The sequence below is a fragment of the Megalobrama amblycephala genome, linkage group LG10, assembly GCF_018812025.1.
Source record: "Megalobrama amblycephala isolate DHTTF-2021 linkage group LG10, ASM1881202v1, whole genome shotgun sequence".
NCBI lineage: Eukaryota > Metazoa > Chordata > Actinopteri > Cypriniformes > Xenocyprididae > Megalobrama > Megalobrama amblycephala.
Genome location: NC_063053.1, coordinates 15,476,759 through 15,504,604, shown reverse-complemented (window position 1 = coordinate 15,504,604; position 27,846 = coordinate 15,476,759). Strand labels below are relative to the sequence as shown.

At 37.3% G+C, this 27,846-nt stretch overlaps 3 protein-coding genes across 6 annotated transcripts in view; all 3 read right to left on the bottom strand.

The window, feature by feature from the left end:
- Positions 1–103: 103 nt before the first annotated feature.
- echs1 (enoyl CoA hydratase, short chain, 1, mitochondrial) lies at positions 104–2,442 on the bottom strand. The gene is made up of 8 exons (XM_048204838.1): positions 2,283–2,442; positions 1,762–1,959; positions 1,542–1,669; positions 1,352–1,451; positions 1,138–1,242; positions 940–1,059; positions 704–771; positions 104–615 (listed from the first exon to the last, which is right to left on the bottom strand). The coding sequence occupies exons 1-8, from the start codon at positions 2,371–2,373 to the stop codon at positions 550–552; spliced, it is 876 nt and encodes a 291-aa protein (XP_048060795.1). The 5' UTR covers positions 2,374–2,442; the 3' UTR covers positions 104–549.
- A 2,904-nt stretch (positions 2,443–5,346) lies between these two features.
- Positions 5,347–11,885, bottom strand: lgalslb (lectin, galactoside-binding-like b). Its single transcript, XM_048204837.1, has 5 exons — positions 11,610–11,885; positions 11,098–11,184; positions 10,932–11,020; positions 8,880–9,069; positions 5,347–6,836 (listed from the first exon to the last, which is right to left on the bottom strand). The coding sequence occupies exons 1-5, from the start codon at positions 11,640–11,642 to the stop codon at positions 6,693–6,695; spliced, it is 543 nt and encodes a 180-aa protein (XP_048060794.1). The 5' UTR covers positions 11,643–11,885; the 3' UTR covers positions 5,347–6,692.
- A 5,782-nt stretch (positions 11,886–17,667) lies between these two features.
- Positions 17,668–27,846, bottom strand: part of sertad2b (SERTA domain containing 2b) — a 44,308-nt gene continuing 34,129 nt past the window's right edge. For 3 of the 4 annotated variants that reach the window (XM_048204832.1, XM_048204834.1, XM_048204830.1), the window contains one exon: positions 17,668–21,950. In XM_048204832.1, the coding sequence (XP_048060789.1) occupies positions 20,828–21,946 (1,119 nt within the window). In that variant the 5' untranslated portion in view covers positions 21,947–21,950 and the 3' untranslated portion in view covers positions 17,668–20,827. Of the gene's footprint in view, positions 21,954–27,846 lie in introns of all 4 variants that reach the window. The other variant, XM_048204833.1, reaches the window with a different exon arrangement.

Here is a 27,846-nt window from a genome sequence, read left to right as displayed (position 1 = left end):
AAATTTAAAGAATAGCCTACCACAACAAAATACTACTACAGCGACTTTATTCTCTCACTGGATGCGCTGCACAAGTGACTGAAAATACACCCACAGCACCACCTTGAGTGTACAAAGTGTAATTGCGCGGTCTTTATTGAATGAATGAATGAGCCAAAGAATGGCCAGATACAGCATGCAGTCAAATCAGAGGATTTTTGCAAAATCTTACATAGAGTTGTACAGTAATTACAAACAGTTTAAGAAGGCTATAGCAATGGCATTTTCTCGTTTGAACTGTTCAAATGTTTATTACAATGCATTATTTAGTGTTTCAATCACACAGAAATTAATGTACTGGATCCATCGATGGTGTATCAGCAAAGATTTCAAAGTGATAATAATATAATAAAATGTGAAACTTCAGGTATACACATCTGACAGCCCAATTACATAAATCTGGATGTTTTTTTTTCATAAACACTAAATAGGAAATTAAGGCAAAGTAGAGTACTTTAATATCAACATTAGATCACAAACTAAACATCACCATATTTTTCCACCGGAATTTTAATTGTCCTGGAAAGCAGCCTTTCTCTTCTCGACAAAGGCAGTCATGCCCTCTTTTCTGTCCTCCTGAAAACGAGAACACGGCAAGTTCAAGAAAGAAGTAATCATTTTGCTCAAAAAGGAAAATGAATAAATGGAAGAAAAGTGACCGCACCGTAGCAAAGGTTGCATGGAACAATCTTTTCTCAAGTCGACTGCCCTCGGCTAAAGTCAGTTCAAATGCTGTAAGTAAAGTACAAATAAAGTTTCTAAAAGGCTGCAGAGGACTATATGCATTTTTTTATTCCTTTTTGGATGCATGAACCTAATGTTGAAAGCCTTACTCATGAAACACGAGCAGAATAAATTTGAGCAACAAAAACTATCTTCTATCTCTAATGAATCCCTTACCTGCATTAACAGCTTCCTTTGCCATGGCTGATACAATTTTGGAATTGCCAGCTATTTTCTCTCCACATTTGATCGCTTCTGAAACCAGCTGATCCACAGGAAATACTTTACTTACCAGACCTATAAAGATGAATACATTAGTCCTTAAACTGTGAGAAGAAAGAAGCTATAGTGCAACTGTAAGTTTGCAAGACAAACCAGACTGTTTGGCCTCCTGAGCTGAGATTCGGTCTCCTGTGAGAACCATCTCCATCGCAAGGGATTTTCCCACTGCTCTTGTAAGCCTCTGAGTGCCACCAGCACCTGGAGTCAAAGAAATCATGTCAGCTACCCCTCAGCTACCTTTTTTAAAAAAAAACATTGCCATTTATAATTATTCTACAATAATCAAAAAACTGATGCTTTGTTGTACCAGGAATGGTCCCGAGCAAGATTTCTGGCTGTCCGAACTGTGCCTTTTCCCCAGCATAGATTATATCACACATCATGGCAAACTCGCATCCTCCACCAAGCTGGACAGGATAAACACTTCATGTTCATGCTTGGGTGGGAATTAAGGTTTAAACAGGCTTTCTAATGACTAACTGAAAACATTTACCTACCGCAAACCCATTGACAGCAGCAATAACAGGCTTTTTGACTGTTGATACCCGGTTCCAATGTGCCAAGAAGTTTCCACCATAGCACTCTTGAAAGGTTCGATTCTGCATCTCTTTAATATCAGCTCCAGCTATCAAAGCAAAAGTGTCAATACAATTTACAACGACCAGTCCAAAAGGAATTCAATATAACACACAACCAATTTTATTGACAGTTTCACACCTGCAAAGGCTTTTTCACTCCCTGTGACGACAATTGCTCCCACTTCTCTGTCATCCTCGAATGCATCAAGGGCTTTGCCCACCTCCATCATAAGCCCATCACAAAGAGCATTCAGGGCCTTTGGTCTATTCAGTTGGATGAAACCGACATTCTTCTTTTCACCTTTTTTGTCAACCAGTATATACTGATACTGGCCACCTGCAGAAGAGATGAGGATAGTGGACAAATTTACTCAATCCAAATTTTTTAATGACTAAAAACATTTGTCAGATACATCAACTCTTTATTATATTTATATTCCTATTCATATTTTTAATATGTTTGGATTGTAAACAAGCACACAGAAAGTTAGCTGCAGAGGCCACAGTGTTTCCATTATAAAGCTGCAGGTACAACAACACTTTCAGCAGTCAGTCACAGAACCAGAGCAGGCAAATGACGCAAGTTTCCAAACAAAGCTAAACTCGAGAGTGAAATGGAAAAAGTAGCCATTACTTTTAAGCAGACATGGTTCCTGTTACCTGAACTGCATTGCCTTGTTGCTGCTAATGCAGAGGGTAGCAGTTTGCTGTTTTTGAGAAGTAACCCTGTGGATCTGCAGAGTAGCGCCATGGTTGTGCGAGGTCAACGGTGACACTGCGACGCCGAAGCGTTGATTGGCTGTCAATGCTGACGTCACAGCGTAAACAGGATGCCAGATATTGTGTTAGAAAATCCCTCTTCCGTTAGCATTTGACAACTGCTATATAATAAGGTGAGTGAATTTTTTACGTCTTTTATTTGATTTTCTCGTAACCACCTCAAATGGGAATTTATCTTTTCTTAGTGTTGAGCCACACAAATATGTACAAACACACGTGTTTATTCCCTGTTTAATACTTGGATTAGTTTTAAAACAAGGATTAGATGGAAAAATAATGGCAACAACGTATGGCACGTTTTTGCGCGTATAGCTCCCTCTATTGGTCACTTACTGGCCACCATTGTGCAAATCTATCGTTGTATTGCCAGTTGAGGACGTGTGGCTTACATTAAGAGGAATGATCTGAGGGTAATGCTAATTATTGTTTTAAAAAAACGTTATACTTATTACAGTCAAGAATTTGTATTAATACTTATATATTTATTTATTATTTAAATATATATTTATTTCTCCAATAGAAGAAACTAGCCAACAGAGGGCGCTTTATTCTTGTAATATACAATATTTCAGGGTTTGATGCTGTTTACCGACTTCAGTTTTGTTTGAAAGGGCAAACTGCCAAGAGCTTACTTAGGACACATTAAATGATTTCAAAGTCTGTAAGGATTGATTTATTGGTCTGTAAATCAGTTAGAAAAGCAATGAAACTCATGAAGGTTACAAATTTCATGAAATAAAACCAAAACACAATAATGCATTCACGTATCAACCATTTATCCAGATGGCAATTTCAAAGTAGTATTAATCATTCTGAGGTGTGCATTCAGGTATTTGTAATGCATATGTTTATCCACACATATGCTTTTTTTCACTCAACTGCTACTCTTTAGGTGTATCACATGGCAGCACATTTACAGGGTATTCTAGAGGGCAAACATGTAATACCTTGGCAAAATTTAAGTTTTATTGTTTGTTTTATTTGATTTATTTCAATTACAACACTTGCTTTAACCACACACGAAAAAAGGTGCATTGCATTACATTACAATTTAGTCGGTTGGTTTAAGTCATTAGTAAAAATTCAATTTTAGATCCCAAACACCAATGCTGTATTTCCATAGGCACATTTCTGATAAATACCAAGTTTTGAAAGCACACTAAACCAACTCTTCAGGTCTTGATTTAACTCATGAAAATGATTGTACAACTACATCCAACATCACTAACTAGCTCTAAATAATGGGCCACTTTAGAAATACACATACACCTCTGAAATAATCTTCAAATAAAATAAGTGACATATTGGGCTCTAAAAGAAAAGCTCTAAATATCCAAGAGAAAGAGAGAGGGGGGGGGGGGGGGGGGGGTATAAAGAAATCAGCTGAAGTGTTGATGAATTGGTAACCAGTGAACACTCAAACTAAATATCACATACACCATAAACACTCTTTAGTGTCTAGACATTATTGCAGTAGCAAAAAAGTATATATATATATATATATATATATATATATATATATATATATATATATATATATAAAACAATGAAGCATATAGAGGCCCCGTTTAGTATATGTACATCCAAAATTCGAAGGCTTCATATCAATAGTTTACAACCAAGACATTCATTTTGAACCCTCATAAATATGAACAGTTGGAAAGATTGTTAATTTATTTTGAGATACAAGACAAGAAACAGCGAGGAAAATGGAAGCATTAGAACTGGTATCTGTAATAGGGAATATTAGAAGGATCATAGGGAGTCTGATGAAATCATACAGATACGCCTTGAATGCACTTTAAGTCACTTTGGATAACAGTTTCTGCCAAATACATTAATGAAATCCATTACTATACTAAGGTTTCTTACAGCACAGTCAACACTTTTGACATTCTCTCCTTTCTCACCTGTTATATTTGTAAAAACGGATTCTCCCTCCCCATTTTTCAATTATCTAGGTGTAATTTCACACACTCACTGTACAGAGACCAAATGATGGTCAACATTAAAACGGCACCAGACAAAATGAAGCAACTCACAGATTTAGCAGTTAAATCGCAATACTGTTAAATGTATTGTATTGGTCCTGATGACCAGGTTTCAGCTGCTAAATGTGTCCTATCAGAGTGTGTTTGCCACAACATGTCAGATGGGTGTGTGGTCAAGGACCACATTGCTTGTGTTGCAATACCAGTTCTCATTAAATAAACACTGCATAAAAATTGGCCAATATATATTTAGAGTGTAAAAATGGCCTACTTCACATTAAATGTACTATAGTTTATTCAGCTGGAGTTTTCCATCAGGAGTACCTTCTCAACATATTAAGGATCTTTAATAGAACAGTTCCCCACTGTCGATAAATATTCTAACCCAAACACTGATGGTTTCTGGCTGGTGTTAAGTACTCTCTGGCAAATAATAGCATTATTCCATCACATGAAATTCAGTCAAGCAGATCGGCCAGTAAAGTAGACAAAAACAGCAGCCCTTCAACTTCATTCATCACTGCCTCCGTTTCCATGTGTTCCAGGACACAATTATAATATTATAAAATATTACAATACTGACCCGAATAAATACTGACAGATGAGAAGCATTGCCAGCTTCTTCACTACAGTACGGAGCACATTTATCAACACAACGGTTGACATGACCGCAGTACTACATAAACTACCGTTCAAAAGTATGGGGTCATTAATATTTTTTATTTTAAAATAAAAGAATACTTGAATTTAGCAAGGATGCATTAAATTGATCAAAAGTGACAGTTAAGACTTACATGTGTTAAAAAAAAGATTTATATTTCAAATAAAATGCTTTTGAAAATGAATATATTATATATTATATTATATTATATTATATATTATATATCTTACTGACCCCCAACTTTTGAACAGTAGTTTATGCATGTCATGCAAAAAATGCAAATAAAGAATCATTTCTCAGGTATTGTAATTTAATGTAATTAGTAGCAATAATAAATCACTGATATCACACTAATTCAGTGGAGGTGGAGCAGAAGGCAACTGAGAGGATTGTGGGAATGTGGGTGTGCACTGCAGGGTAGAGGGGCAAAAAGCATTGCTGAACAAAGGAAATATGCTGACCCTTTTCTGCGTTTATATTTAGAGGAGTGACATAAGTAGTAAGAATAAGGAGGACGGGATCTTTTTTTTCTGTGAAGACACTCACTTTACATCCACAGCTAAGCTATTAAGTAGCCTATGAGTGGATGATGGTACATTCAAGAAACAATTTAGCCCTGTTATTTTTGCTCCTTCAACAACTTTTACTAGGTGCTTATAATAAAGCGTAAACAGATGAGTGGAAAAATCACTGTCATTCCTCACAGAAAAATCTAAATAAACATCTGTGTCCAAAAGCAGTAATTTGTTGGTTCGGTTGCCAAGGATTTTACATTATACAGTTGTACTTAAATACTGCACTAGCTTAGAAGAGAATGGCTGGATGATCAAATTTCAGTGCTTCATTTCCAAAAATAAAAACTTCCTCTTAACCTCAAGTTAAATAAAATGTGACATTCTACAACAATTTAGTGTGACATATCGCTGTATATCTCCCAAAAAAAAAAATGAATAGTTGCAATGACCAGATACAGGAGGGAGCAGCTATTTATGCATGTCTGCCATACACCCTACTACACAATTTGGAGATCAAATAACATCTTCCTTCCAAAAACATAAAAATTACCGAGATAAAATAACGCAAATCAAACCCAGACAGAACGGCAAATGCTGAATCTGAGCTCCAATATTTCTAGCAGCCAAAGTATGTCAAGATAGCCTATCTAATAATAATTTAAAGCATTTTTGTCATCAGAATGAAATGAAGTAAATCAACTTTATCTGATTTCCTGAGTTTTGGATCATTTTGAAACTACACTGCTAGACTACAAGCACGACTACATTGGCAGTGTCTATCGAGAGCAGCTAAATCCCAGTGGCGCATGGTACTGCCACAGAGTGCATATCGAAGTGTGCGATCCCTGAAAAATTATCAAAGCTAAACAAATAAGCTACAATGTGAAGCAAGGATACTGGAAAACACACATCTGATATTGCAACCATTCACCAACCTGTTATGATACAATACTCAGAAATCATTCCAATGAGAGGTTAGAGGGCAAAAGGAGTGAAAATGCAGATGTTGCTGATGTCTTTGTGTGAGCTGCGGCCCAGAGGCCTTCACTGCCTGTGGCAAATGCACAGGTGCGCAAGGTCACCTGTGAGAAGTCCTTTCTGGAGCGTGCTCAGGTGTGCTTGCTTAGCCCAGCTTGGTGATCTGAAGACTCCCAACTATCCGGATCATATTAATGGCCAGCAAAGACTTTACTTTGTGATAAAAGTCAAACAGCTGGTGTCCATCCACAAAGATCCTAAAACGCTGGTGTTCGCAATGGATCTCAATCTGTACAAATGGGGAAAGGAGAGAGGAGAAAGAGTGAAATGAGATCAAATCAAAAGAATCCTTTGTCAGTCACTGAGACGCATTGTGGACAGTGTGTTGAAAGGAAGTGCTTGTCTGACTTTGCATGACTGCTTATCTCAGCTCAACATTTGGAAACAGTGACCCATTTTTTTGGTTTGCCTTCAACCCCAATTACAAACAATAAGCACTCATTATCTTCCAGCATCTTTACTCACTTTGGCCGTACAACTCACTGTCATACGGAATAATTCTGTAATTGCCTATTATGGGAATAAACCGACATACAAAAGCAAACATACTTTCTGGAAAAAAATAAACTTACAAAAAAAAAAAAAAAATGACAATATTATATAGCCACTACACAATCATTAAAAATATTGTAGTCTGTAAGATTTTTTAATGGTTTTGAATGAAGACTCTTATGCTTGTCAAAGCTGAATTTTTAGCATTCATTTGATACTTTGATAAATATAAAATTCAAAATAACAGCACATATTTGAAATAAAATTTGTTTCTTGTCACGTTTGATCATATATATATATATATATATATATATATATATATATATATATATATATATATATATATATATATATATATATATATATATATATATATATATATATATATACACACCCACAAACAAAAGCTACACAAAATATTGTGCATTTAATTCTACTATTGTATGTATTATTTTAAGTAAAATTATATATATATAAAAAAAAAAAAAAACCTTTGCTGTAGCTTGATTTTAATTAATGCTACTTAAATTACAAACATATAAAATATTATAGTCTTGGAGGAGAAAAAGGAGGAGAAAGGTTTTGCCTTAGACATCACATTACAGCATCAGCGTCTTGTACCTTCATACAACATCTGTGGCCATGTTTCCACCTGGTATGTAGGGCTGGGCAATATATCGCATGTGATTGTCACGCGCATTTCATCAGTAAAGCCGGTTCCCTGATTACCGCTAAATCGCCATCACCTGCTTTCAAATGGAGCGGCATTTAATAGACAGAGCCGTAGTTCACTGACAAGCCACGCAATATCGCGTTCATTATCGAAGGCGATTCATCTGCAATATGAACGCGATATTGCGTGGCTTTTCAGTGATCTACAGCTCTGTCTATTAAATGCCGCTCCATTTGAAAGCAGGTGATGGCGATTTAGCGGTAATCAGGGAACCGGCTTTACTGACGAAATGCGCGTGAGAATCGCATGCAATATATCGCCCAGCCCTACTGGTATGAAGATGCGTTTCGGTCGATCGGATCACAGGTACATGAGGAAGACACATACCCATTTACAACTGGTATTTTAATCCGTCTCTTTTGTCCACTTTCAAACACTTCTGTCCTGATTTCTTCGAGGGGAGGGTCTATGGGTGGGTAAATGTATGGGTTTTTTCAGATCTTTCAATCTAGTGGACAAAATGAGATTGCAAAATTTACATACGAACGCGCCCAGAGATGACGGAAAAACATACGGAGAGCAGTATCTTGCTCTGATAGCCGCAAGACCACGCTGAACGCTGTGAGTGCATGTTAGAAATCAGGAATTGTGAGAGAACATTGTGCTTGGTACATTTTTCATCTTCAAACCGACAAAGTTTAAATCCCATCTTGCTAGTGCGCTTCCCATAATGTTTACGCATTAGGTCAGTAGGCGGAGAGTAGGGGTCTTTAGTGGCTGTTCGAACACATTTGACCACATGAGCGTTTCCACCAGGAAATCAATCCGGTCGAATGCGTTTTCGACTACCTCTGGAAGTGGTCTAAAGTAGACAATCTCAAAATGTTTTAGACTCAGTTTACACCTGTATTTATTGTCATCCACTTGTGATCTGATTGACCAAAATGCATCTTAATACCAGGTGGAAACAGGGCCTGTATCTGTTAAGTTTGACTAGGCAACGAGGAAGCTGCCATCGGTTTTGGACACAACCCTGGACTCATGCTTTGTGCAGATTAGAGATCTCAGATTAGAGAACATGTAGATGTCAGTGTTTCAGCTCATTACCCTGAAAGGCTGGTCCGGGATGAAGGGGAAGTAAGATATAGGTGCCTCCTCCTCACTCCATTTCCCAGAGACTCGTGCATTCCTCAGGAACTGCCTTTCAGTGAATCGTGCGCTGAGTTTAAGGGCCACATCAGTGAGCTCTTCATCATCTTTCTCCTCACTGTGGCCACAGTTCAAACTGATGTCAAAGCTGTGATTAAAAAAAAAAAAAAAAAAAAAAAAATTAAATTAAACATGTAAACAGCTGGTTTGTCATTATAAAGTTATTCATCTTTTCTCATGATTTATTCATCCTTACCAATATGTTAAGTATGTCAGCATAACCGTATGACTAGTCATTACTGTTAATAAAAAATATGACAAGTGTTGAATGATTAAGCATTACAAACTGTGTGCTAATATGCCAGACATTACAGAGAAATTGTATTCATCTATTTTACATAAATTCATAGCGATTTTGGCCTGCGTTGGCATCCATTATCACACTGAATGAGCCTCACAGTGCATTCTTAATGGATCAGCAGGTTGTTTTGAAAGGCTAAATTCCTGAGCTGAAATTACACATTAGTACCACTTAACCATTGTTAAGTGTGATTTAGTTAAAATGCAGCATAATTACAATGTAAAGGCTACACCACCAAAATAACAAACCGCTACATCCCCTTTACTATACTATCAATAAAATTACCAGCACGTTAAACTCCATGAGCTAAACTGGTAGAGCATGGAATCAAATGATTTTCAGGTAACACACATACAGGCAAAATGCAGACCCTGAACACAATGTCTCACTTTGGATAAAAGTGTCTGCCAAATTAATAAATGTAAAGTGCTACAAAATGCTTTTGGGACTAGTATTAAACAAATATTAAATAACTAAACTACCATTTAAAAGTTAATTTAAATTTTTTTTTTAATAAATGAATACTTTCATTCAGCAAAAATGCATTAAATTAATCAAAAGTGACAGTCAAGACATTTATGTTGCTAAAAATTTCTGTCAAATAATTGCAGTTCTTTTAAAACTTCTATTCCAAAGAATCCTGAAAACAAAATGTGCTGCATAATATTTTTGGTGGAAACCGTGATACAACTCTTTACAACACTGATAATAATGAGAAATGTTTCTTGAGGACCAAATCAGCATATTCAAATGATTTCTGAAAGATCATGTGACACTGAAGACTGGAGTAATGATGCTGAAAATTCAGATTTGACATCACGGTAATAAATTACATTTTTAAAACATTAAAATAGAAAGATAAGACATTTTAAATAGTAATAAAATTAAACAATATTTCTGTTTTACTGTATTTTTTTTTAATCAAATAAATACAGGCTTGGTGAGAACAAAGGACTTCTTTAAATAACATCTTATCTATCCTAAACTTTTGGACAGTAGTGTTGTATCACAAAATGGTATACATTTATAATATTTATATAATTTATATATATATATATATATATATATATATATATATATATATATTTTTTTTTTTTTTTTTTTTTTTTTTTTTTTCCAACCTTGCCCATTCTTAGTTTTTGAAATCACACATGCCTGTTAGAGTGCTTACTGGAGGCTTCATAAAAAAATATATATACACATGCATATTTATATGTGTGTGTATATACACACACACACACACACACACACACACACACACACACACACACACAGGCTGAATAACACCCTATCTTGTGATTTACAACTGATTATTTGCATCAGCATACTAAAACGTTTCCAAGACACACCCAATGCTCTCACAGTTTTGATATTTGTTTCCTTAACAGCTAATGTAAACTCCCATCAATTCTAAGCTTTGCACACACCCATGCAGCCTGTGTTTATAGGCAGATCTACAACCCAACAACCTGAAACAAGTGAGTCTAAAAACTGCTGTCAATCTGGACAGCATATGGGCCCACGATGCCCAAAAATGCAGTTTAAGGAAGCTTACAAGGTTCTGAGACAAAGCTTCTGTCTAATGTAACGATTTGCTAATGCTAGAATGTGTAAAGTCTTAAATATGCCATCTTAATATGAAAACATACCTGTCTGGCTCTGGATCAATGATGCCCATAATAATGATCTTCTTCCCAGGCCTCATCCCACCTCTAATCCGTCCACTGAAAGGAACTGTCTGGTATATCAGATCAGAAAACATCAATGCCACATAAACTACAGCATAACAAAGATTGCTTTTAAACATTACTCTACCAGAATACGAGAGATGTCTTCTTTATCAGGGGAGATAAGCCCAGCATCTCCAAATGAATTATTAAGGTGAAGATCATCTTCGGTGTTCTTCAAATGAGAAAGAGAAAATTTACAAGTTTAAAAAGCACTTGAAGATGCAGGATGAAACACAGCGCGAGCGTTGTAATGCAGATGTATGCAGATTTTAACAATAAAACGACACGCCTTCACCGCATCTGTATTTCATCTTAAAAAAACAAACAAACACAGAATGTGCACCAAATACACGAAGCGATAAAATAAGGCTCGAGATATTCTGTCAATTGCTATCTACCACGTCTGCCGTGCATTTCAACAAAATCATTGTGATTTTCTTCAACTCTATGTATGAGAGAGAAGCGAGCGTCTCCTCTCATGTGATGCATGCAGATTTCCACTGCGCTTCGTATTAAATATACCTTTGCTATTACATATAATGGCTATGTTATGAAAATCTGAAGCACTGTAAGATTATAAAGGTATCTGTGACTTACTATCGCGTCCTTTTCCATGCTCGCCACCGCCATCTTGAACAAAATACCATAGGATGCTTATCAAAGGCGGTCCAGTTTAGGAATCTGTCAGTGTCGTGGCAGACTGGGCAGGGAGCTGCAAGGTGTCTAAGTTCAAGAAGAAAATGATAAAACAAACACAAATTCTCTGAACGAATTAAGAAGCAACTCTATTGTCTGTAAGTGAGAAAGAAATATGCTGACGCGGATTATCGTACGGGTGGAGGTTAATCCAGCCTCCATATGAACCTAATCTGCTCAGATCTCATTGGATCATCTGAGCATAATTACCAACAGAATAATGAGTGGCCACATTTTACCACTTTGGTATTTTAAAACATGACTATTTGCTTGCTTAAACTGGACAGATTACTCACACCAGTATTTGTAATATTGTTTGTAGTAACGTTAACTCAGTATTTTTTTTTAATATTGATGTAATATGTGTTGGTAGTCAAACACCTTCTGTGCTTTGCAGTTTTTGTTGGTTGTGGTGATTTTGTTTGTTAATTTTGAGAGAAAGAATTGACATTGTTCCAGTGTTTCTGATCTTTGAAATGTGCGCCTCAATGAGCGGTCAGAGGGAGACCCCTAGTGGCAGTAGTGTGTGTTTTTAGAAACTCATACATCCACGGTTCATTCTTACTATGCTACTATAGAAAATCTATAAAAATATGTTTAATGGAAATAAATATGGAGATAATATACATCATGAAGTAGCTAATATAATATAATGTAGTAATATAAATTGCAATATATATACATTTTTTGTGATTTAAGTCTGTTTTGTAGCTCTGAATCCTAATATAAAAAGTCCTAATCATCATCATAATAATGATTGTCATTCACAGTTAATACACAGTGGGTCTTTTCAAGACAGGTAATCAATATGGCACTGAAGTGTCTGATATATATGGTCAGTGCCTAAAGTCAGAGCACATGGCTAATTTTGAATGGCAGAAAGATGCTTTTCAGTAGCAGTTGGTGCAGTTACAGCATCTACCAGCAGGGGCTAACAGGATTCTGCTAACTTGGTACAAATAACTGTTACACTGGGGGCACTGTAATGCAGTTAACCATCTAAGAGCTTGATGATTTGGTTCTGTGGTGTCTTAACACAAAATAAGTTGGTCTGCAGTTAAATACCTTAAATAAGGATAAATAAGGAAATAAACTTTTTTTTTATAAATAATTTTATTATCCTATATCTTCTAATTACATGGATTTTTATTTTATTTCAGTATTTTATTATTATTATTTATTTATTTTTATTTTTTACATCCATTTTCCAAACCCTTTGTCCTAAGCAGGTTCACAGGGAGCTGGAGCCTATCCCAACATCTCAGATTTATTCATTAATTATTTTATTTTTTCTAAAAAATATCCATGAATCCTTTCTCGATACTGCTTATCCTATAGGGTCATGTGAGAGCTGGAGTGGAGCTTATCCCAACATCTCGGGCCTAATGCAGTGGACACCCTGGATGGATGTTATTTTATATTATGTTATCATTTTTTAATATTAATATTTTTTAATTTCCATCCATCCATTCTCAATACAGTTTATCAGGATCGTGGACCTTATCCCAGCATCTCGGACCAAAATATTTTATTTTATTTTATTTTAGCAGCATGCATTATGTGCCTTAATGAATATTCAATATTAAAGTGTGGACCTTAGGGTGACAGCAAAAGGCTGCATCATGCACTGTGACCCGCTCTGTCCAGAAGTGTATTTGAGCATGCAAATTTAATAAGTGTTTATTTAGCAGGGCCAGCCTGTAATTAGGTTAATGCTGCAGTCGCTCTGCACTGCTCTCCCACAGCTCCATTCTCCTCACCTGCTCAGGCGGAAAGCACCACAGACGGACCTGGCACTGCCCGCCATGCTCTGATCGTGCCCGCTTGGGCCTGCTGGACACCTCGCCCACCTGCCTCACATGATGCCAATGTCCAAACCTCCAGCTGACATTAACCGTCACTAATATGACTAACTGTACAATAGCTATTGGATATCTCAAAGTGTTTTGGGCACAGACCTTTCTAATAAACTTAGAATTTAGATGTCAAATTCAAGTACTTTATCTCAGTCTGCTTCCCCAATATCAATATTTTGCAATCTGTCTATTTTTCTCTGTCTCTCTCCCTCACTGAATATGGCTTATTGTGTGTTTTTGTGAATGTCAAGCTCCCACACACTTCCTCACACCCACTCTCTCCATGCAGCAGCTGTGTGTGGTCTGTTTCTTACTTCCTGTTCTGGCTCCTCACTCAGGGCCTTTCCCCTTAACACACACACACACACAGATACAAGATCACATGAACTTATATAGTCACATGCCCGCAACAACATCACAAACATTCACGGCAATCCACCACTGTGTAAATCTGTCCACCGCATTGATCTGAATAAAGTGTCTGACAGCGAATCCCTGTTATGCAATGGGTTTAAAAAATCCAGCAAGTCTGACAGTCTTGGCTCCATCCTTTAGGGCTCAGCGTCCTTCATAATAATTAACTCTCAGTGACCTTTGATACAGATGTAACCCAGCATAAGCTCACTGTTATATGGCACAAACTTTCATTCTAGTGAAACTTCTTAGCTCCTGTGGGGTCTGTATGTCTGCAGCCTTTAAATCTTGTTTTATCGCCATTATTTTAATTCACAGTCCTTGTTTGTGGTTCAGTTAAAGGGATAGTTCACCCAAAAATGAAAATTATGTCATCTTTTACTCACCCTCAAGTTATTCCAAACCTGTATAAATGTCTTTGTTCTGTCGAACACAAAGGGAGATATTTTGAAGAAAGTTTGTAACCAGGCCGCTTTGGGCCACCACTGACTTCCATAGTATAGGAAAAAAAATACTATGGAAGTCAATGGTGCCCCAGAACTGTTCAGTTTAACACATTCTTCAAAATATCTTCCTTTGTGTTCAACATTACAAAAAAAATGTAAAGTTTGGAACAACCTGAGGGTGAGTAAATGATGACAGAATTTTCATTTTTGGGTGAACTATCCCTTTAACTTTAAAAACATTTCTTAATAATTAGATTTAGTTCATTTATTACATTATACATTTATTCAAGTCAAGAATATTAATACAGCTGAATCATATTAAATAATTTAATTAGGCTAAATTTACTGAATTTTACACTGAAACAAATGCAAACAACTGTATTCTGATATTACATTATAAAATAAAATTATAATAAATATTTTACAGGGAAATCTATGCGTATCGTAACACTAATTATTTATGTATTTATATATATATATATATAGTCTGAAGTAACTATTATGATGATCATTGTTTCTTTTGCAAGGAAATATAGATGTTGTATAAAAATAATTAGGTATTTTTCCAGCTAATGCATTTCATAAAGGCAAATTGGGAGAATAATGTTTATAACTCCAAGTCACTTATCTTTAATTTGACAGTGTTTAACCATATGTATCTGTATTAAATAATACTTGCCAAACACAAATCCCAACTATTATTTTAGTGTAAATTGGTTAAATAATTGCTTGTTGAAAATGAAAATTTATTTTCCTTTGAATGTCAGACATCAAGCCGATGAATATCTCTCCCTGTTGAAATTCTTTCTTTATATAATTTATGATCTAGACTGTCCAGATTCTGAAGATAGTTGAATGTGTTTATTTACAGAAGTGCCGAATGATGAACTGACTGGCAGGCCTATAACTGTATGAAATCTAATATCTGTAACAGGGACACTGTAAATGAAGGGTTACCATGTATTCTTCAGAGGAGGGGTGAAGATGCCGCTGTAGTGCACAATTCAAATTCCAGCCAGCGGGGGCAGCTATGGGCTGGTGTGTGTGTTACATAAACGTGCAACTGCTTGTGTGCCTGCTGAGCTGGGCTTGTGGTTGGCGGAGAGTAGGTGTGGCTTCTTCCCCTCCGTGGTCACAGCCGAACAAGATCATTCAGATATTTGCACAAAGCCAACCTGACAGGGAGAAGGGGGAGGAGAGAGAGAGGGAGAGCAAGGCTTTTGCGGTCTCTCTCACTCTTCTTCTTTCTTCTCTCTCTACCTCCACAGAAACAAGGAAGACTGTCTACTTCATGCCCTGTGAAGTGAGCAGAATCAAATTAGAGCTGCAGCTGCACGGACAGTTTACTTTCTACCTCGCGTTCAGTTTAAAGGGAGAGTTCGCCCACAAATAAATATTACGCCATCATTTACTCATCCTCATGTGGTTCTAGATGAATTTAGGAGAATGTCCGAGCTGTTTTTTTTTCCCAAACAGGGAAAGTGGACGAAGACTAGGGACAACTGCGGTTAATTAAAGCTCACAGTAAAATAATTTGGATTATTTTAACCCTGCAGGCCCTTCGGACAGGTGGCAACTCCCACGAAAAGGAGTTTAAAAACCACTTTGGTGTATTTTTTTGGTCAAGTGACTATTGTTAAGTGACTATTCTTAGCCTGTGGCTAAGTAAGAGGCTTGAAGACCCCCCAACTTTAATGAAATATTAAAGAAAATAAGAAATTGTTAGTGTAAAACTTCACTTACGCCTCTAGTTTGATGTACTTGTGAGTGAAACAAGATATTCCATGTGGAAAAATGTAGGATAGGACTTTTATTCATCATTGACTGGATCCTGAAAAGTGAGCATTGAGCATTGTCCAAAAAGTTGTTTCAGAGGAAAGTTATTTCATGTTGACTTAAACGTAATATTACGGAAGAGGATTAGGACCAAGCAATAATAAAAAAATAAAACCACCTCGAGATTAAAGTTGTTAAATTTCGAGAAAAAACTCGTTAAATTTCGAGAAAAAAGTCGAGATAAAATGTTGAGAATAAAGTCATTAAATTACGAGAACAAATTCGTTAAATTACGAATTTGTTCTCATAATTTAACGACTTTTTTCTCGTAATTTAATGACTTTATTCTCATAATTTAATGAGTTTATTCTCAACATTTTATCTCGACTTTTTTCTCGAAATTTAACGACATTTTTCTCATAATTTAATGAATTTGTTCTCGTAATTTAATGAGTTTATTCTCAACATTTTATCTCGACTTTTTTCTCGAAATAACAACTTTAATCTCGAGATGTTTTTATTTTTTTATTATTGCTTGGTCCTAATCCTCTTCCGTATTAAATGCAAAAAAAAAAAAAAAAAAAAAAAAAAAAATCTTCTAAAAATTACACATGAGGTGTTGGCTGACAGTCATTTTGAGTGCTTAGGTATTCAAAAATGTCTGAAGTTATCGAAACTGCAAACACTGCAGCACCTTTCCAGTGATGCGTTACAATGAGTTGCAGTTAAGCAGCATAGATTCTTTTTTTTTCTTTGGTTTGACCCATTTCTTCACGTGGATAAAAGTGGGCCAACAAAGAACACTGAAGGGAAAGGACGACTACTAACCACAGCAAATTAGTCAGCTTTATGACACAGGCCCCATAGCGCTTACTGGAACAATACAGTATGAGAAGGCAAATATTTCACCCGCTATCTGCACATGAAACACGAAACTTGTTAGAAGCTTGACTTCAGAGGGATGTAAAGTGAAAACAAGCCCTCTCTGACAACACAGGATTAAGGTCGTGTCCAGAGCCTCCTGAACAGCGTAACTGAAAGACTTGTTTTAGATAAAGGAAAGAAAAACAAATGGTAAAAGTGAGATGGTCAGCGTGAGCGATCCTACAGATCACACACTGACTCACCACTCTCATAAAAAGCAACATGATCCACAGGGGGAAAACATTGAGATCTGAGATCGGAGATCTTCGGCCATGTTTTGAGCCGGTCATCCCCCTACAGTTCACACAGACACTGCCACGTGCTAAAACTGTCCTTGCTACACAGCTGTGTGGCCCCAATACTGGAAATAGACTCCTGCTACCAGGCCATGAGTCATAGGTGCAAAATGGAGGCAACTGTTGATGCGGAGAAATGTCTGCCGTTTCATACAAAGCAACCTGTTCATTTGTCTGTTATGTACTCACTATACAAACACAGTAGCATGCTATATTTGGATGGAAAATGAAGAAAACAAACACAATGTAATTTTTATCCGTTTATTGTATGATATAAAACTAGAAAAGTAAGACTGTTTCAAATTCATAGACACATGTCCATATTTTATATATATTCTACAGTCCACACCTTGATGCAAATACAGTGATCATCAGTTGATGGGTTATTTTTCTAAAAATGAATGTGTCTGTAATATTGCATAGAAAAAGGCACAGCTCCAAGGCATGAAGATACAGCCTTCCTTAAAGAGCAGAAAAAGGGTTTAGACCCTCCACCACATTTTGTCTCTCTGTTTCTCATACACACACACGCACACACACACACACACACACACACACACACACACACGCACACACAATCCCAGTGGTCACTATCCTGAAACCACTTTAAACTTCCCCGAATGTATGGCCTGAACCATGGGACAGTGAGATACCGTTAAAAAACAACCACCAATATCATCAGAAATCATGCTGCCTTTCTTTTTTTTTTACATTTGGCATTGAGGGTTATCAAAAAGATTTTCCCAGAAATAGGCTTTGGAAGATTGAAATTCTGAAGTTTGTAGAGAATAAAGTATTGCTTCACAAACCTTTCCCTTGCACACAATCTGAAATACATAAAACATTAAATACTTATAATTAAATAGCGGCAGGGAGTGTTTGACTAGACGACTAGCACAAACACCCCCCCCAAATTATAATACAAGAAACTAAACAGACACAAAATAATGCATTATTAAAACAAGATGAAAAAAAAAAAAAAATGGCTTCCACCCCAATTAATAAGCAGTGATACATTCCCATAAGCACAATACATTCCTATCTCATATTCTGTACAAATTACAATCTGGATGTTAGCTTAACATAAAAAATAAATATATTTACACAGGAAACAAAAAAATAAATAACTTAAAACAAACACTCCAAATCCAAAAATCCTATAAGAAACAGTAATCATAGTTTTGATTCCATAGTTTTGTCCGCTCTGCTCTCATTCACTCGTGTTTTTATTTCTCAGACAATCTCTCTTTTGAACTCTGGGTAGCAAATCCAAACCGTCACCTCTAGCTTAGGTCTCTGTGACAGGAAGTTCAAATCTCAGATTATTAATGGTCACACATTTTAAGTATAATATACTTATTAAAAATACACATTTGACAAGTTTTCTTCCCTCACTGACATTGCACTTACCAGGAAGGCATATAATGCACAGTTTTTGTCGGTATGTAAATCTAACATTATTAATGAGAGCTAGTTTAGTGCGACAAACAGCTATGTGAAACTAATACAGGTGATATGATAAATGGTCCCTTCCCTTTTATGTCAGATGCACATAAAATAATCCTTCCAACCAATCTGATCAACTTCAGTGGTTTATAGCAAGTGTTTTAGCGAATATACTGTGCCGTCTATTGCAAATACATGCATAATACTCTCCCGCCAAACTTTTGCATACTTAAACTCCCCCAAATAAACTCCACTTAAATGTAATGTGACCATACCTACTGGCCAAACGACACTAAAACCCAGCAGGGCAACAGAGAGAGAGTCTGTCTGGAACATTACCATTAATAAAACTCAAACAAACAATGGTATAAATAAGATAAAATAAGACCAAACCATACAAAAATCATCTGACATCTGTACAATTATGAGCTATAATCCTGCATGCATTAGTATGTTAACAGAAATGTACCGTTGTACTGGTGAGAGATGATTATGAAGGAAATGTTTGGCAAAAAGATTATGATGATGGAAATGACTGAAAATGAAACTTACATGTGCGACAAAGTTTTTTCCTCATTTTGCATGAACAGACATGCACAGACCCTCTTGATGTGCATTAGTGTAGCATTAAAACTGAACCAGCCACTGAGTCAGAGTTATGATATAAAGCCAAAACAAAGGCCAAAATAGGGAAGTTACGGCAATTCCTTGACTCCGATAAAAAGGAAATGACTGAGAGAAGTTGACAGTTTGCTTATTACTGATCAGAAGGCATTGATTGCATACATTATTTGTAGCATAAAGGGGTTTTAGCATTGGCTAATCAAAGAAATGCACCTGTTAAATAAAAAAAAAAAAAAAAAAAAAAAAAAAAATACATTGCCAGCTGAGATGTAAACACATGAAATCTGAGCCGTTATGGCAGATCACAAGAAATTTGGTTGGTTGACTGTAAATATCAGACCACTACACACATCCATGTATAAATAACCTGGTAAAGCATGTTCCATAAATGAGTACATTTCATAAATGTATATGTTTCACTGAAGGAAGTTTAAAGGGGTAGCTCACCCAAAATGAAAATCCTATCATCATTTACTCAACTTCATGTCATTTCAAACACGCATTGCTTTATTTCTTCTGCGGAACATAAAAAGATATTTTAAAGAATAGTCAGTGGGGTGCAAATCAACATTGGACCCCACTGCCGTTCATTATTTGGACCAAAAAAAAAAAAAAAAACATTTTTCAAAATATGTTCTTTTATGTTCCACAGAAGAAAGAAACTCATACAGGTTTGAAAGGACATGAGGGTGAGTACATGGTGAACTATCCCTTTAATGAATATTTATATAAAAAAAAAATTAATAAATGACCACATATTAACAGACTATTTTGAATATTACTAAAAGGCAACAAAACACCTCTTGATAGAAAAACATACAAACAAAATAACCAAGTTCCTCTTTTAGAATAATTGTGCTTTGTGAAAATGACAGAAAAATATGAAAATAGGGCTGCCGTTGCACATTTTTGCACCTGTATGCTGAGGAGGGGTAAGAGAGATGCTACTGCCTGATAATCCATCTTGTTCGATTAGAAATGATGAGGAAAAAAAATGGGACAAGACAAACAAAGAGTAATTTACCAAGTGGTCAAAAATGAAGGCACTCAGATATGCCAGAGGCCAAAGTGTGTTCCATAAAATTTCTTCATGTTCATTTTTGGGACAGGCAAGCACAGTGCATGCACAGTGTTGAGAAGTAGTACTGGGCAACATCACCATTAAAATGGACAGTTTCATTTGTCTTTAAAAACAAAACGAACACAAAACTGTACAAAAAAAAAAAAAAAAAAATCCAAACACTCACAAAGTGATTCTTCAGTTTCTTTCTCAGTTTCTATTTAAAAACTCTTTGATTGGTTTTGCATTGTCTTCCCCAGTTCCCTTCTAAACCCGGTCATGATCCTACAAGCACCTCCATAATATGGTCCAGTTCAGTGAGGTCCATTTTGAAAGGTTGGTTTGAGCTGACAGCAGGAGCAGCACCGCTGTAGGGCGAAAGAGTCTTGAGAAGCTCGTCCGCCGTCACCATGGGCGCCAGTTTTGAGGGAGCGGCACCTGAGGATGAGGTGCAGGGGTCAAAGTCGTACATGGAGGTGTCAATGTCTGCAAAGAGAATGTCGTCCAGGGCCAGGTCTGTCAGAAAGCCCGAGGACGAGGCGGAGGGTGAGGTGCTCATGTCCAGGTTGTTAGGAGGAAGAGTTTCTGGTGCACTGGGGGCCGCCGAGCTTTCCTCGGGCAGCGGGACCAGCCCTTCAAGCTTTGGGCTGCAAGGCTTACTGCAGTCTTTGGAGTCCAAGGCCCCTGAGTTTAAGCTGGGGAGACACAACGGCATTTGGAGGGTCACTGTAAGGGACGAGTGGGAGGTAGCACCGGGCGCTGATGTAGCTGTAGGTAAGGGCGAAGGACAGAGTTCCTCAATCTCATCCAGGGCAGAAGAAAAACTGTCTCTGGCCACAGGTAAAGGGAGTCTGGGCAGGGTTGGCGGAGGAGGAGGAGGAGCAAGCGGAGAGGGTGATGTGCAAAGCGTGACACTGTCCTCCTCTAAAAGTGAAGCTGGGGTGAGACAGGCCTCCAGAGGTGCTGGGTTTGACAGCCCTGACGAAGGCGATGTAAGAACTGGAGCGGAGAGTGCTGTGGATTGGGACAGCGGCGGTGCCACCATGGACAACACGCTAAAGGCAGGCTGCGCCTCACGGAAACCCTCATCCACGGGGTCGTCGGGTGGAGGGGAAGGAGGGAAAAAGAGAGGCCGCAGGTTGCCTTCCTGCTTCAGCTCGTCCTGGATGCGCCTCAGCATGTTGTTGATGAGCACGCGTTTTTCCAAGCTGGGCTCAGTGAGCGCCCGGTGGTTGTACAGCTTCATCAGAGACATGTTGAAGATGGTCTGCCTCTGCAGCGTGTAGGAGACCTTTGAGAGCCCGTCGACCATCGCTCCGGGCCCTGCCGCCAACGCTTTGCCTTCCAGCCCCTCTTCATCCTCATCTAGTTTCCGCTTTGCCCCTTTACCCAACATATATCTGCTTAGAGTAAAGAGAGAGAGAGAGAGAGAGAGAGAGACACAGAGATTGTTAGCCACACAGCCACTCATTACGTTCATGACTCATTGCAGTTTATCTCTCTTATGACTCAACACTGGTTCCATATAAATCTCTTGATCTACAAAAAAATATCTAAATGGCAAAAAATGTCAAACATACACATTTCAAGAAACTGACATGTTAAAGGTGTAAATGTGTAATTCTATGTTAAAATACTTTCTCTATGCTAGTTGAATATAGAGAGACAACAATTTAGTCAATTTTAGGTTATGTGCCCTTCAAGTGGAGTCAGAAATGTTGTACTTAGGAGTTACGGGCACATGAGTGACCCGAGCAAAGTTATTTTTACAAGTGGGAAACTGTGAATTCTGGATATTACATCAGTTGCCAAGTAGTGACGTTAAAAGGACCATGTTGATTTGAAACATGGAGGAAACTAAGTTTTCAAAACTAATGTAATGCATATTTTTGAGTCATGAACAATGTGTTTAAACAAGCTTCAGTTATTAAATAACATTTTAAAGTATTTAAATTCATTTTTTGACTGTTTTTATGTTACAATCAAATAGTTATATGTATATACTGTAGTTATATCACCTGACATGGAAAGTGTACCAACCTAGCAAGTGTACCAAATTAGCAGGGGTTTTTTCACTCTGCCCCAAGGATCATTTGGGGTCCTCTGGATGATGCTTTATCATGTTTACTGTTATTACCTTGTCAATTCATAATGAAAGAGCCATGTTTCCAGTTGTGCGACCCTGACATTTGAGAATATACAAATTGCTGAACAAAAGTTTTTCAATTATCTCAACAGCTTTAAAGGTGCCCTAGAATCAAAAATTGAATTTATCTTGGCATAGTTGAATAACAAGAGTTCAGTACATGGAAAAGACATACAGTGATTCTCAAACACCATTGTTTCCTCCTTCTTGTGTAAATCTCATTTGTTTAAAAGACCTCAGAAGAACAGGCGAATCTCAACATAACACCGACTGTTACGTAACAGTCGGGATCATTAATATGTACGCCCCCAATATTTGCATATCAAGGCATTAGACAAGCCAGTATTAACATCTGGATGTGCACAGCTGAATCATCAGACTAGGTAAGCAAGCAAGGACAATAGCGAAAAATGGCAGATGGAGCAATAATAACTGACATGATCCATGATTACATTATATTTTTAGTGATATTTGTAAACTGTCTAAATGTTTCGTTAGCATGTTGCTAATGTACTGTTAAATGTGGTTAAAGTTACCATAGTTTATTACTGTATTCACAGAGACAAGAGCCGTCGCTATTTTAATTTTTAAACACTTGCAGTCTGTATAATGCATAAACACATCTTCATTCTATATAAATCTCTCCAACAGTGTGTAATGTTAGCTTTAGCCCATTAGCCACGCAGCATAGCCTCAAACTCATACAGAATCAAATGTAAACATCCAAATAAATACCATACTCACATGATCCGACGCATGCATGCAGAATTACACATTAGCTGTGTGAACTTTGTAAATGCACTGTATTATGGTCGAGAGCTCGAGGGGCAGGGAGCGTGCGATTTAAAGGGGCCGCAGCCTGAATCAGTGCATAGTTAATGATGCCACAAAATAGGCAGTTAAAAAAATGAATTAAAAAAAATCTATGGGGTATTTTGAGCTGAAACTTCAGAGACACATTCAGGGGACACCTTAGACTTATATTACATCTTGTAAAAACTGGTTCTAGGGCACCTTTAAAACTACTGATATTTATGAAATTTGTTTATATGCAAGGTTTCAAACCCAAAATGATGCCACAGTATTTTTATTATTAAGACACCATTTTAAATAGTTTTCTTAGTCTGTTCATTTGTTCGGACAGTTGCACCACCTAATATGTATTATTTAAATGTACTAAAAATGAATTCAAACTAAATAGGTTTTACAGAATAAAGTGATATATGTCATGAATTTATCAAATTATTTTAAAAGGAAATAATGCACTTGGACAAAAATGCATTTCCCCCATATACAGATCAGTGAGAGGAAAGCAAGTCATATCAAAAACTTTCACCATTTGTTTTAAGTAACAAAAACATTGATATTATTATTTATAAATAAGTAATTTATTTATTTACGCCATGTCAGCAACAAGGCTATTTTCATGGCGGAAACAGAATAAACGGCAAAATTCACACAATTAAGAAAAACTATATAAGACATTTTAGATGTAGTTATTCATTTGGGTTTATTGTTCACAATATAATTGTTTTGTTTTGTTTTGTTTTGTTGAGGCTACTTCCGTGTTATTTTTCCTACATGAATATGTGACATGGCATAATAACAAGGAACATACAGGAAAATACAGGCAGAGTGCCTGGGTCAACGTTTTGATAATTCACAAAAACACCACATTTTTGTTTAGAGATAATCAAAAAACTTTTTTTCGATAAAGATAATATAGTGTTTTAACTAAATTATGTACATATTTTTAGACTATATATGCAATAGATGAATAACAGATACAAACAGAACAGGCCACAGCAGTTATTTTGACCCAGCTGACCAAACAGACATGGTAAAAATTAGCATTCGGTGCCGTTTCTGGGGTGAGAGTCAGTACAGTCCCTGGGCATCAGTCGCTGACAGCCCACAATGCCTCGCGTTAACTGTGCCAAACAGAGAAGGTAACAATATAGGAACACACTTTGATGTACACACAGTCTCCAACAGGACATTAGCAACAACAATCTCCAAACATAAGAATTCAAACTTTTGAGTTGCAGGGGAAAGGTGTGCTTCTGAAATTAACTGTACGCCATGAGTCGCTACCGCAGGAGCGTTTACAGGAATACAGCTCTGACTACTCCTTCCTGAGCCGTGCTGCAGCGAAGAGGGAGGCAAATGTGTGTCAGACTTTCAGTAAGTACTCACGGTAAGAATGTGTCACACGAGCGCAAAGCCCTGATCACTCCCTGCTTAAATACATGTTGGCTGCAGGAAGACAAGATCCAGCTGAGTGTTTGGTGGAAAAGGGGGACGGAGAGGAGGAGCGAGTGTGTGACCTACGCTGAGCTTTGAATGTAGGTTCAGATACTGTAGTTCTAGGTTCATGATACAAGAGATTTAAATCAGATCACATGGGCCACCGTAATATTACAGTACACTGCTCAAGGAGAGAGGACAAAAAGGGTGTGGGGGTGTGGAGACGCAGATGGTCCAATCAACTTGAGTGTTAAACGTACACTGGAACGTTTCACCATGTTTACAACTTAGCGTGAGTATGTGTGTTCCCTGGGAGTTGAACCCATGACCTTGGAATCTGGTGCACCATGCTCTTCTAGTTGAGCTACATTAAAAGGTGCTGTATGTAATTTTTTTGACTGTATAAAGCACAAAAATACCATAATATGTTTGCAGAGATTTAGGAAACATGCCAAGTTCATGCCAAGTTTCTCCGAAAAAACAACCCCACAGCCAGTTATTCTACTTTGAAATGTGCGTTCCGTGTCGCAATGTCCGTTTTTGTTTTGGTCTGTGTGATCCCACCCGCTGCCAATTTACCCAATAATATTTGGACACCCCGGGTTGCCATTTGGTTGAAAACACAGCATATTGTATAGCCACGGAAGCAAGAAAACAAACTAGGTCTGACTCAGAGATCGCAGATACAACCCCACCTAGAAATCCTCAGCATCCATCTCAAAAGCTCTATGTCCAGAGGCATATTAAATCGCAGATAAATCAACTCATCAACTTACAGTGTAAAGCTGGATTTATACTTTCGCTTCGCTCCGCGAGCCTCCGCTGACTGCACGCGCATCTCCCCAAACGGACGAGGAGTTTATGCTCGCCGTTGTTCTATTCTTTGAAACGACAGGGGCCGACTAGGAGAAATTGTTCACTCGATCAGCAGTAAGCAGCGGTGCGAAGAAGAAAGGTACATGTGACGCTGTTTATTCTAATTTACACTTCACCAAAACCACACAGCAAAAAGAATCGTGTAAAACCCAGTAAACCTTGATTATTACTTTTGACATTAGAACAAAATATATGGATATGAGAACATGTATACAACTAAATTAACAATCTAATTTCACTAAACATTTTCATTTAGTTTCGTGAACATTTTTATTAAACATGGACATTTATTTTCATTAAAGGGGATTATTTCTGGTATTGTTGACATTTTGTAAATGGTAAACGATTAATTTAGATGCGAAAACTGGTGCTGGTGTGGTGAGATGTACATACTCGGCCAGATATGCCTCGCACTCCTGCAATTTCGGGATGCGTAGCCACGTGGAGTAACAAAATCTGACGTGCACACCGCAATGTGAAAAGACTTTGTGCCTACTTAATGCACACTTCCGCCAACGCCGCGATGACATCATTTTTGTTGCACGCACCCAAGCGAACTTGCGGGCGCGTCAAGTATAAATCAGTCTTAAGGCTCGTCGCCTGCATTGTCAATTGCACTTATTCATGTTGCATGTCCTCAATCTGGCAACCAGCATGAGCATTGAGTCTGAGGAGGACGGGGCAGGAGAAACAACCCTCTCCAATTTTTTTGAAATTGGACTGCAGTACCCATTTCAACCACTAGCTGTCAATATTACATACTGCACCTTTAATACATTTCATTCATTCTTTGAGACTCTAGTATGTTTAAAATGGCATTCTGTAACATACATAATACAATACAATACAATACAATACAACATAATATAATATAATATAATATAATATAATATAATTTGGTGCTTTAATGAATAAACAGCATTTACTTAAAATATAAATATTTTGTAAAATTATAAACACCTTTACTATCACTTTTGATCAACTTAATGCATCCTTGCTAAACAAAAAAAATTTATTTCTTCCATAAAAAATTTTACTAACCACAAATGGTAGTGTTTGTTCCAGTGAAATAGGATTTCCAACAAAGAAAAAAGGATGGCACTTGACTAAGATCTAAAATAAAAAAGTTTTTATTATGCAACTGATATGACTGAAGTCTTCACCTCATGTATGTGTACATGATTTTAAACATTTTATTAAAACTACAATTATGTGTGTAAAACTTTTAAAGAGGCAATAAATTCTGACTGTATACCTTAAGACAGTTCACACATTAAATATGGTGTCTAAACTGACTCTGGTCTATAAGAGAGGATTTGGTGATGAAAGTAGTTTCAGAAGCAAAGCATTTTATTACATTTTATATTAAAGATTATTAAGACCAATACTTTTTTCCTTTGGAATAAAAAGTGCCAATTAATCATTCACAAAAAGACCATGAATAGCCTATGTATTAGGAAAGTAAAAAGAGTGTATTTTGATTTCAAATTGACTTTAAGGTCAGTATGAGGGTTATTTATCGAGTAAAACATGTATGAGTCATTTAAAACAACACATCAATCTTCTCTTTAGCCCACAAGGAAAGCACAGAGATGGCAGCAAGGAGTCAGTGAGAGAGACAGAAAGACAAGGAAGCTCGTTCCTGAGGCCTCCCCTCATTAGCATAAAATGAAGCCCGGTAGCAGTAGGCAGCATTGCAGTGTGCTTGAACCTAATAAAGGCTGACAGCCTCACGCACCCTAGCCCTGCCTGCACACACACACGGCGCAGGCGCAGATCTGTCAGGCAGCTCCTCTCACTCAGGAAGTGCAAGTGGCTGGGCCTGTTGCCTTGCTGCCTGTTACCATGACAAACACAGTCAGCTGGGAATCCACCCAAAGACTTGACAAAGAGCGCGAGAGAAAGAGAGAAAGAGAGAGAGAGAGAGAGAGAGAGAGAGAGAGAGAGAGTTTGGGGGAGAAGAGGGGCTGAGGAAAGTTAAAGAAAGAAATGTTTCTTCCTTGACTGCAATGCTTCTGAGCAGATGA

Bases quoted from the DNA above. Each gene is read 5' to 3' on its own strand.
- echs1 (XM_048204838.1), bottom strand. From the start codon at position 2,373: ATGGCGCTACTCTGCAGATCCACAGGGTTACTTCTCAAAAACAGCAAA. The intron at 1,243-1,351 runs GTACAACAAAGC...CTTTGACTCCAG, and splicing joins CTTGCTCGGGACCATTCCTG to GTGCTGGTGGCACTCAGAGG. The intron at 616-703 runs GTGCGGTCACTT...TCTCGTTTTCAG, and splicing joins TCCATGCAACCTTTGCTACG to GAGGACAGAAAAGAGGGCAT.
- lgalslb (XM_048204837.1), bottom strand. From the start codon at position 11,642: ATGGCGGTGGCGAGCATGGAAAAGGACGCGATA. The intron at 9,070-10,931 runs GTATGTTTTCAT...TTTTAATCACAG, and splicing joins ATTGATCCAGAGCCAGACAG to CTTTGACATCAGTTTGAACT. The intron at 6,837-8,879 runs GTAATGAGCTGA...CCATTTGTACAG, and splicing joins TCCCGGACCAGCCTTTCAGG to ATTGAGATCCATTGCGAACA.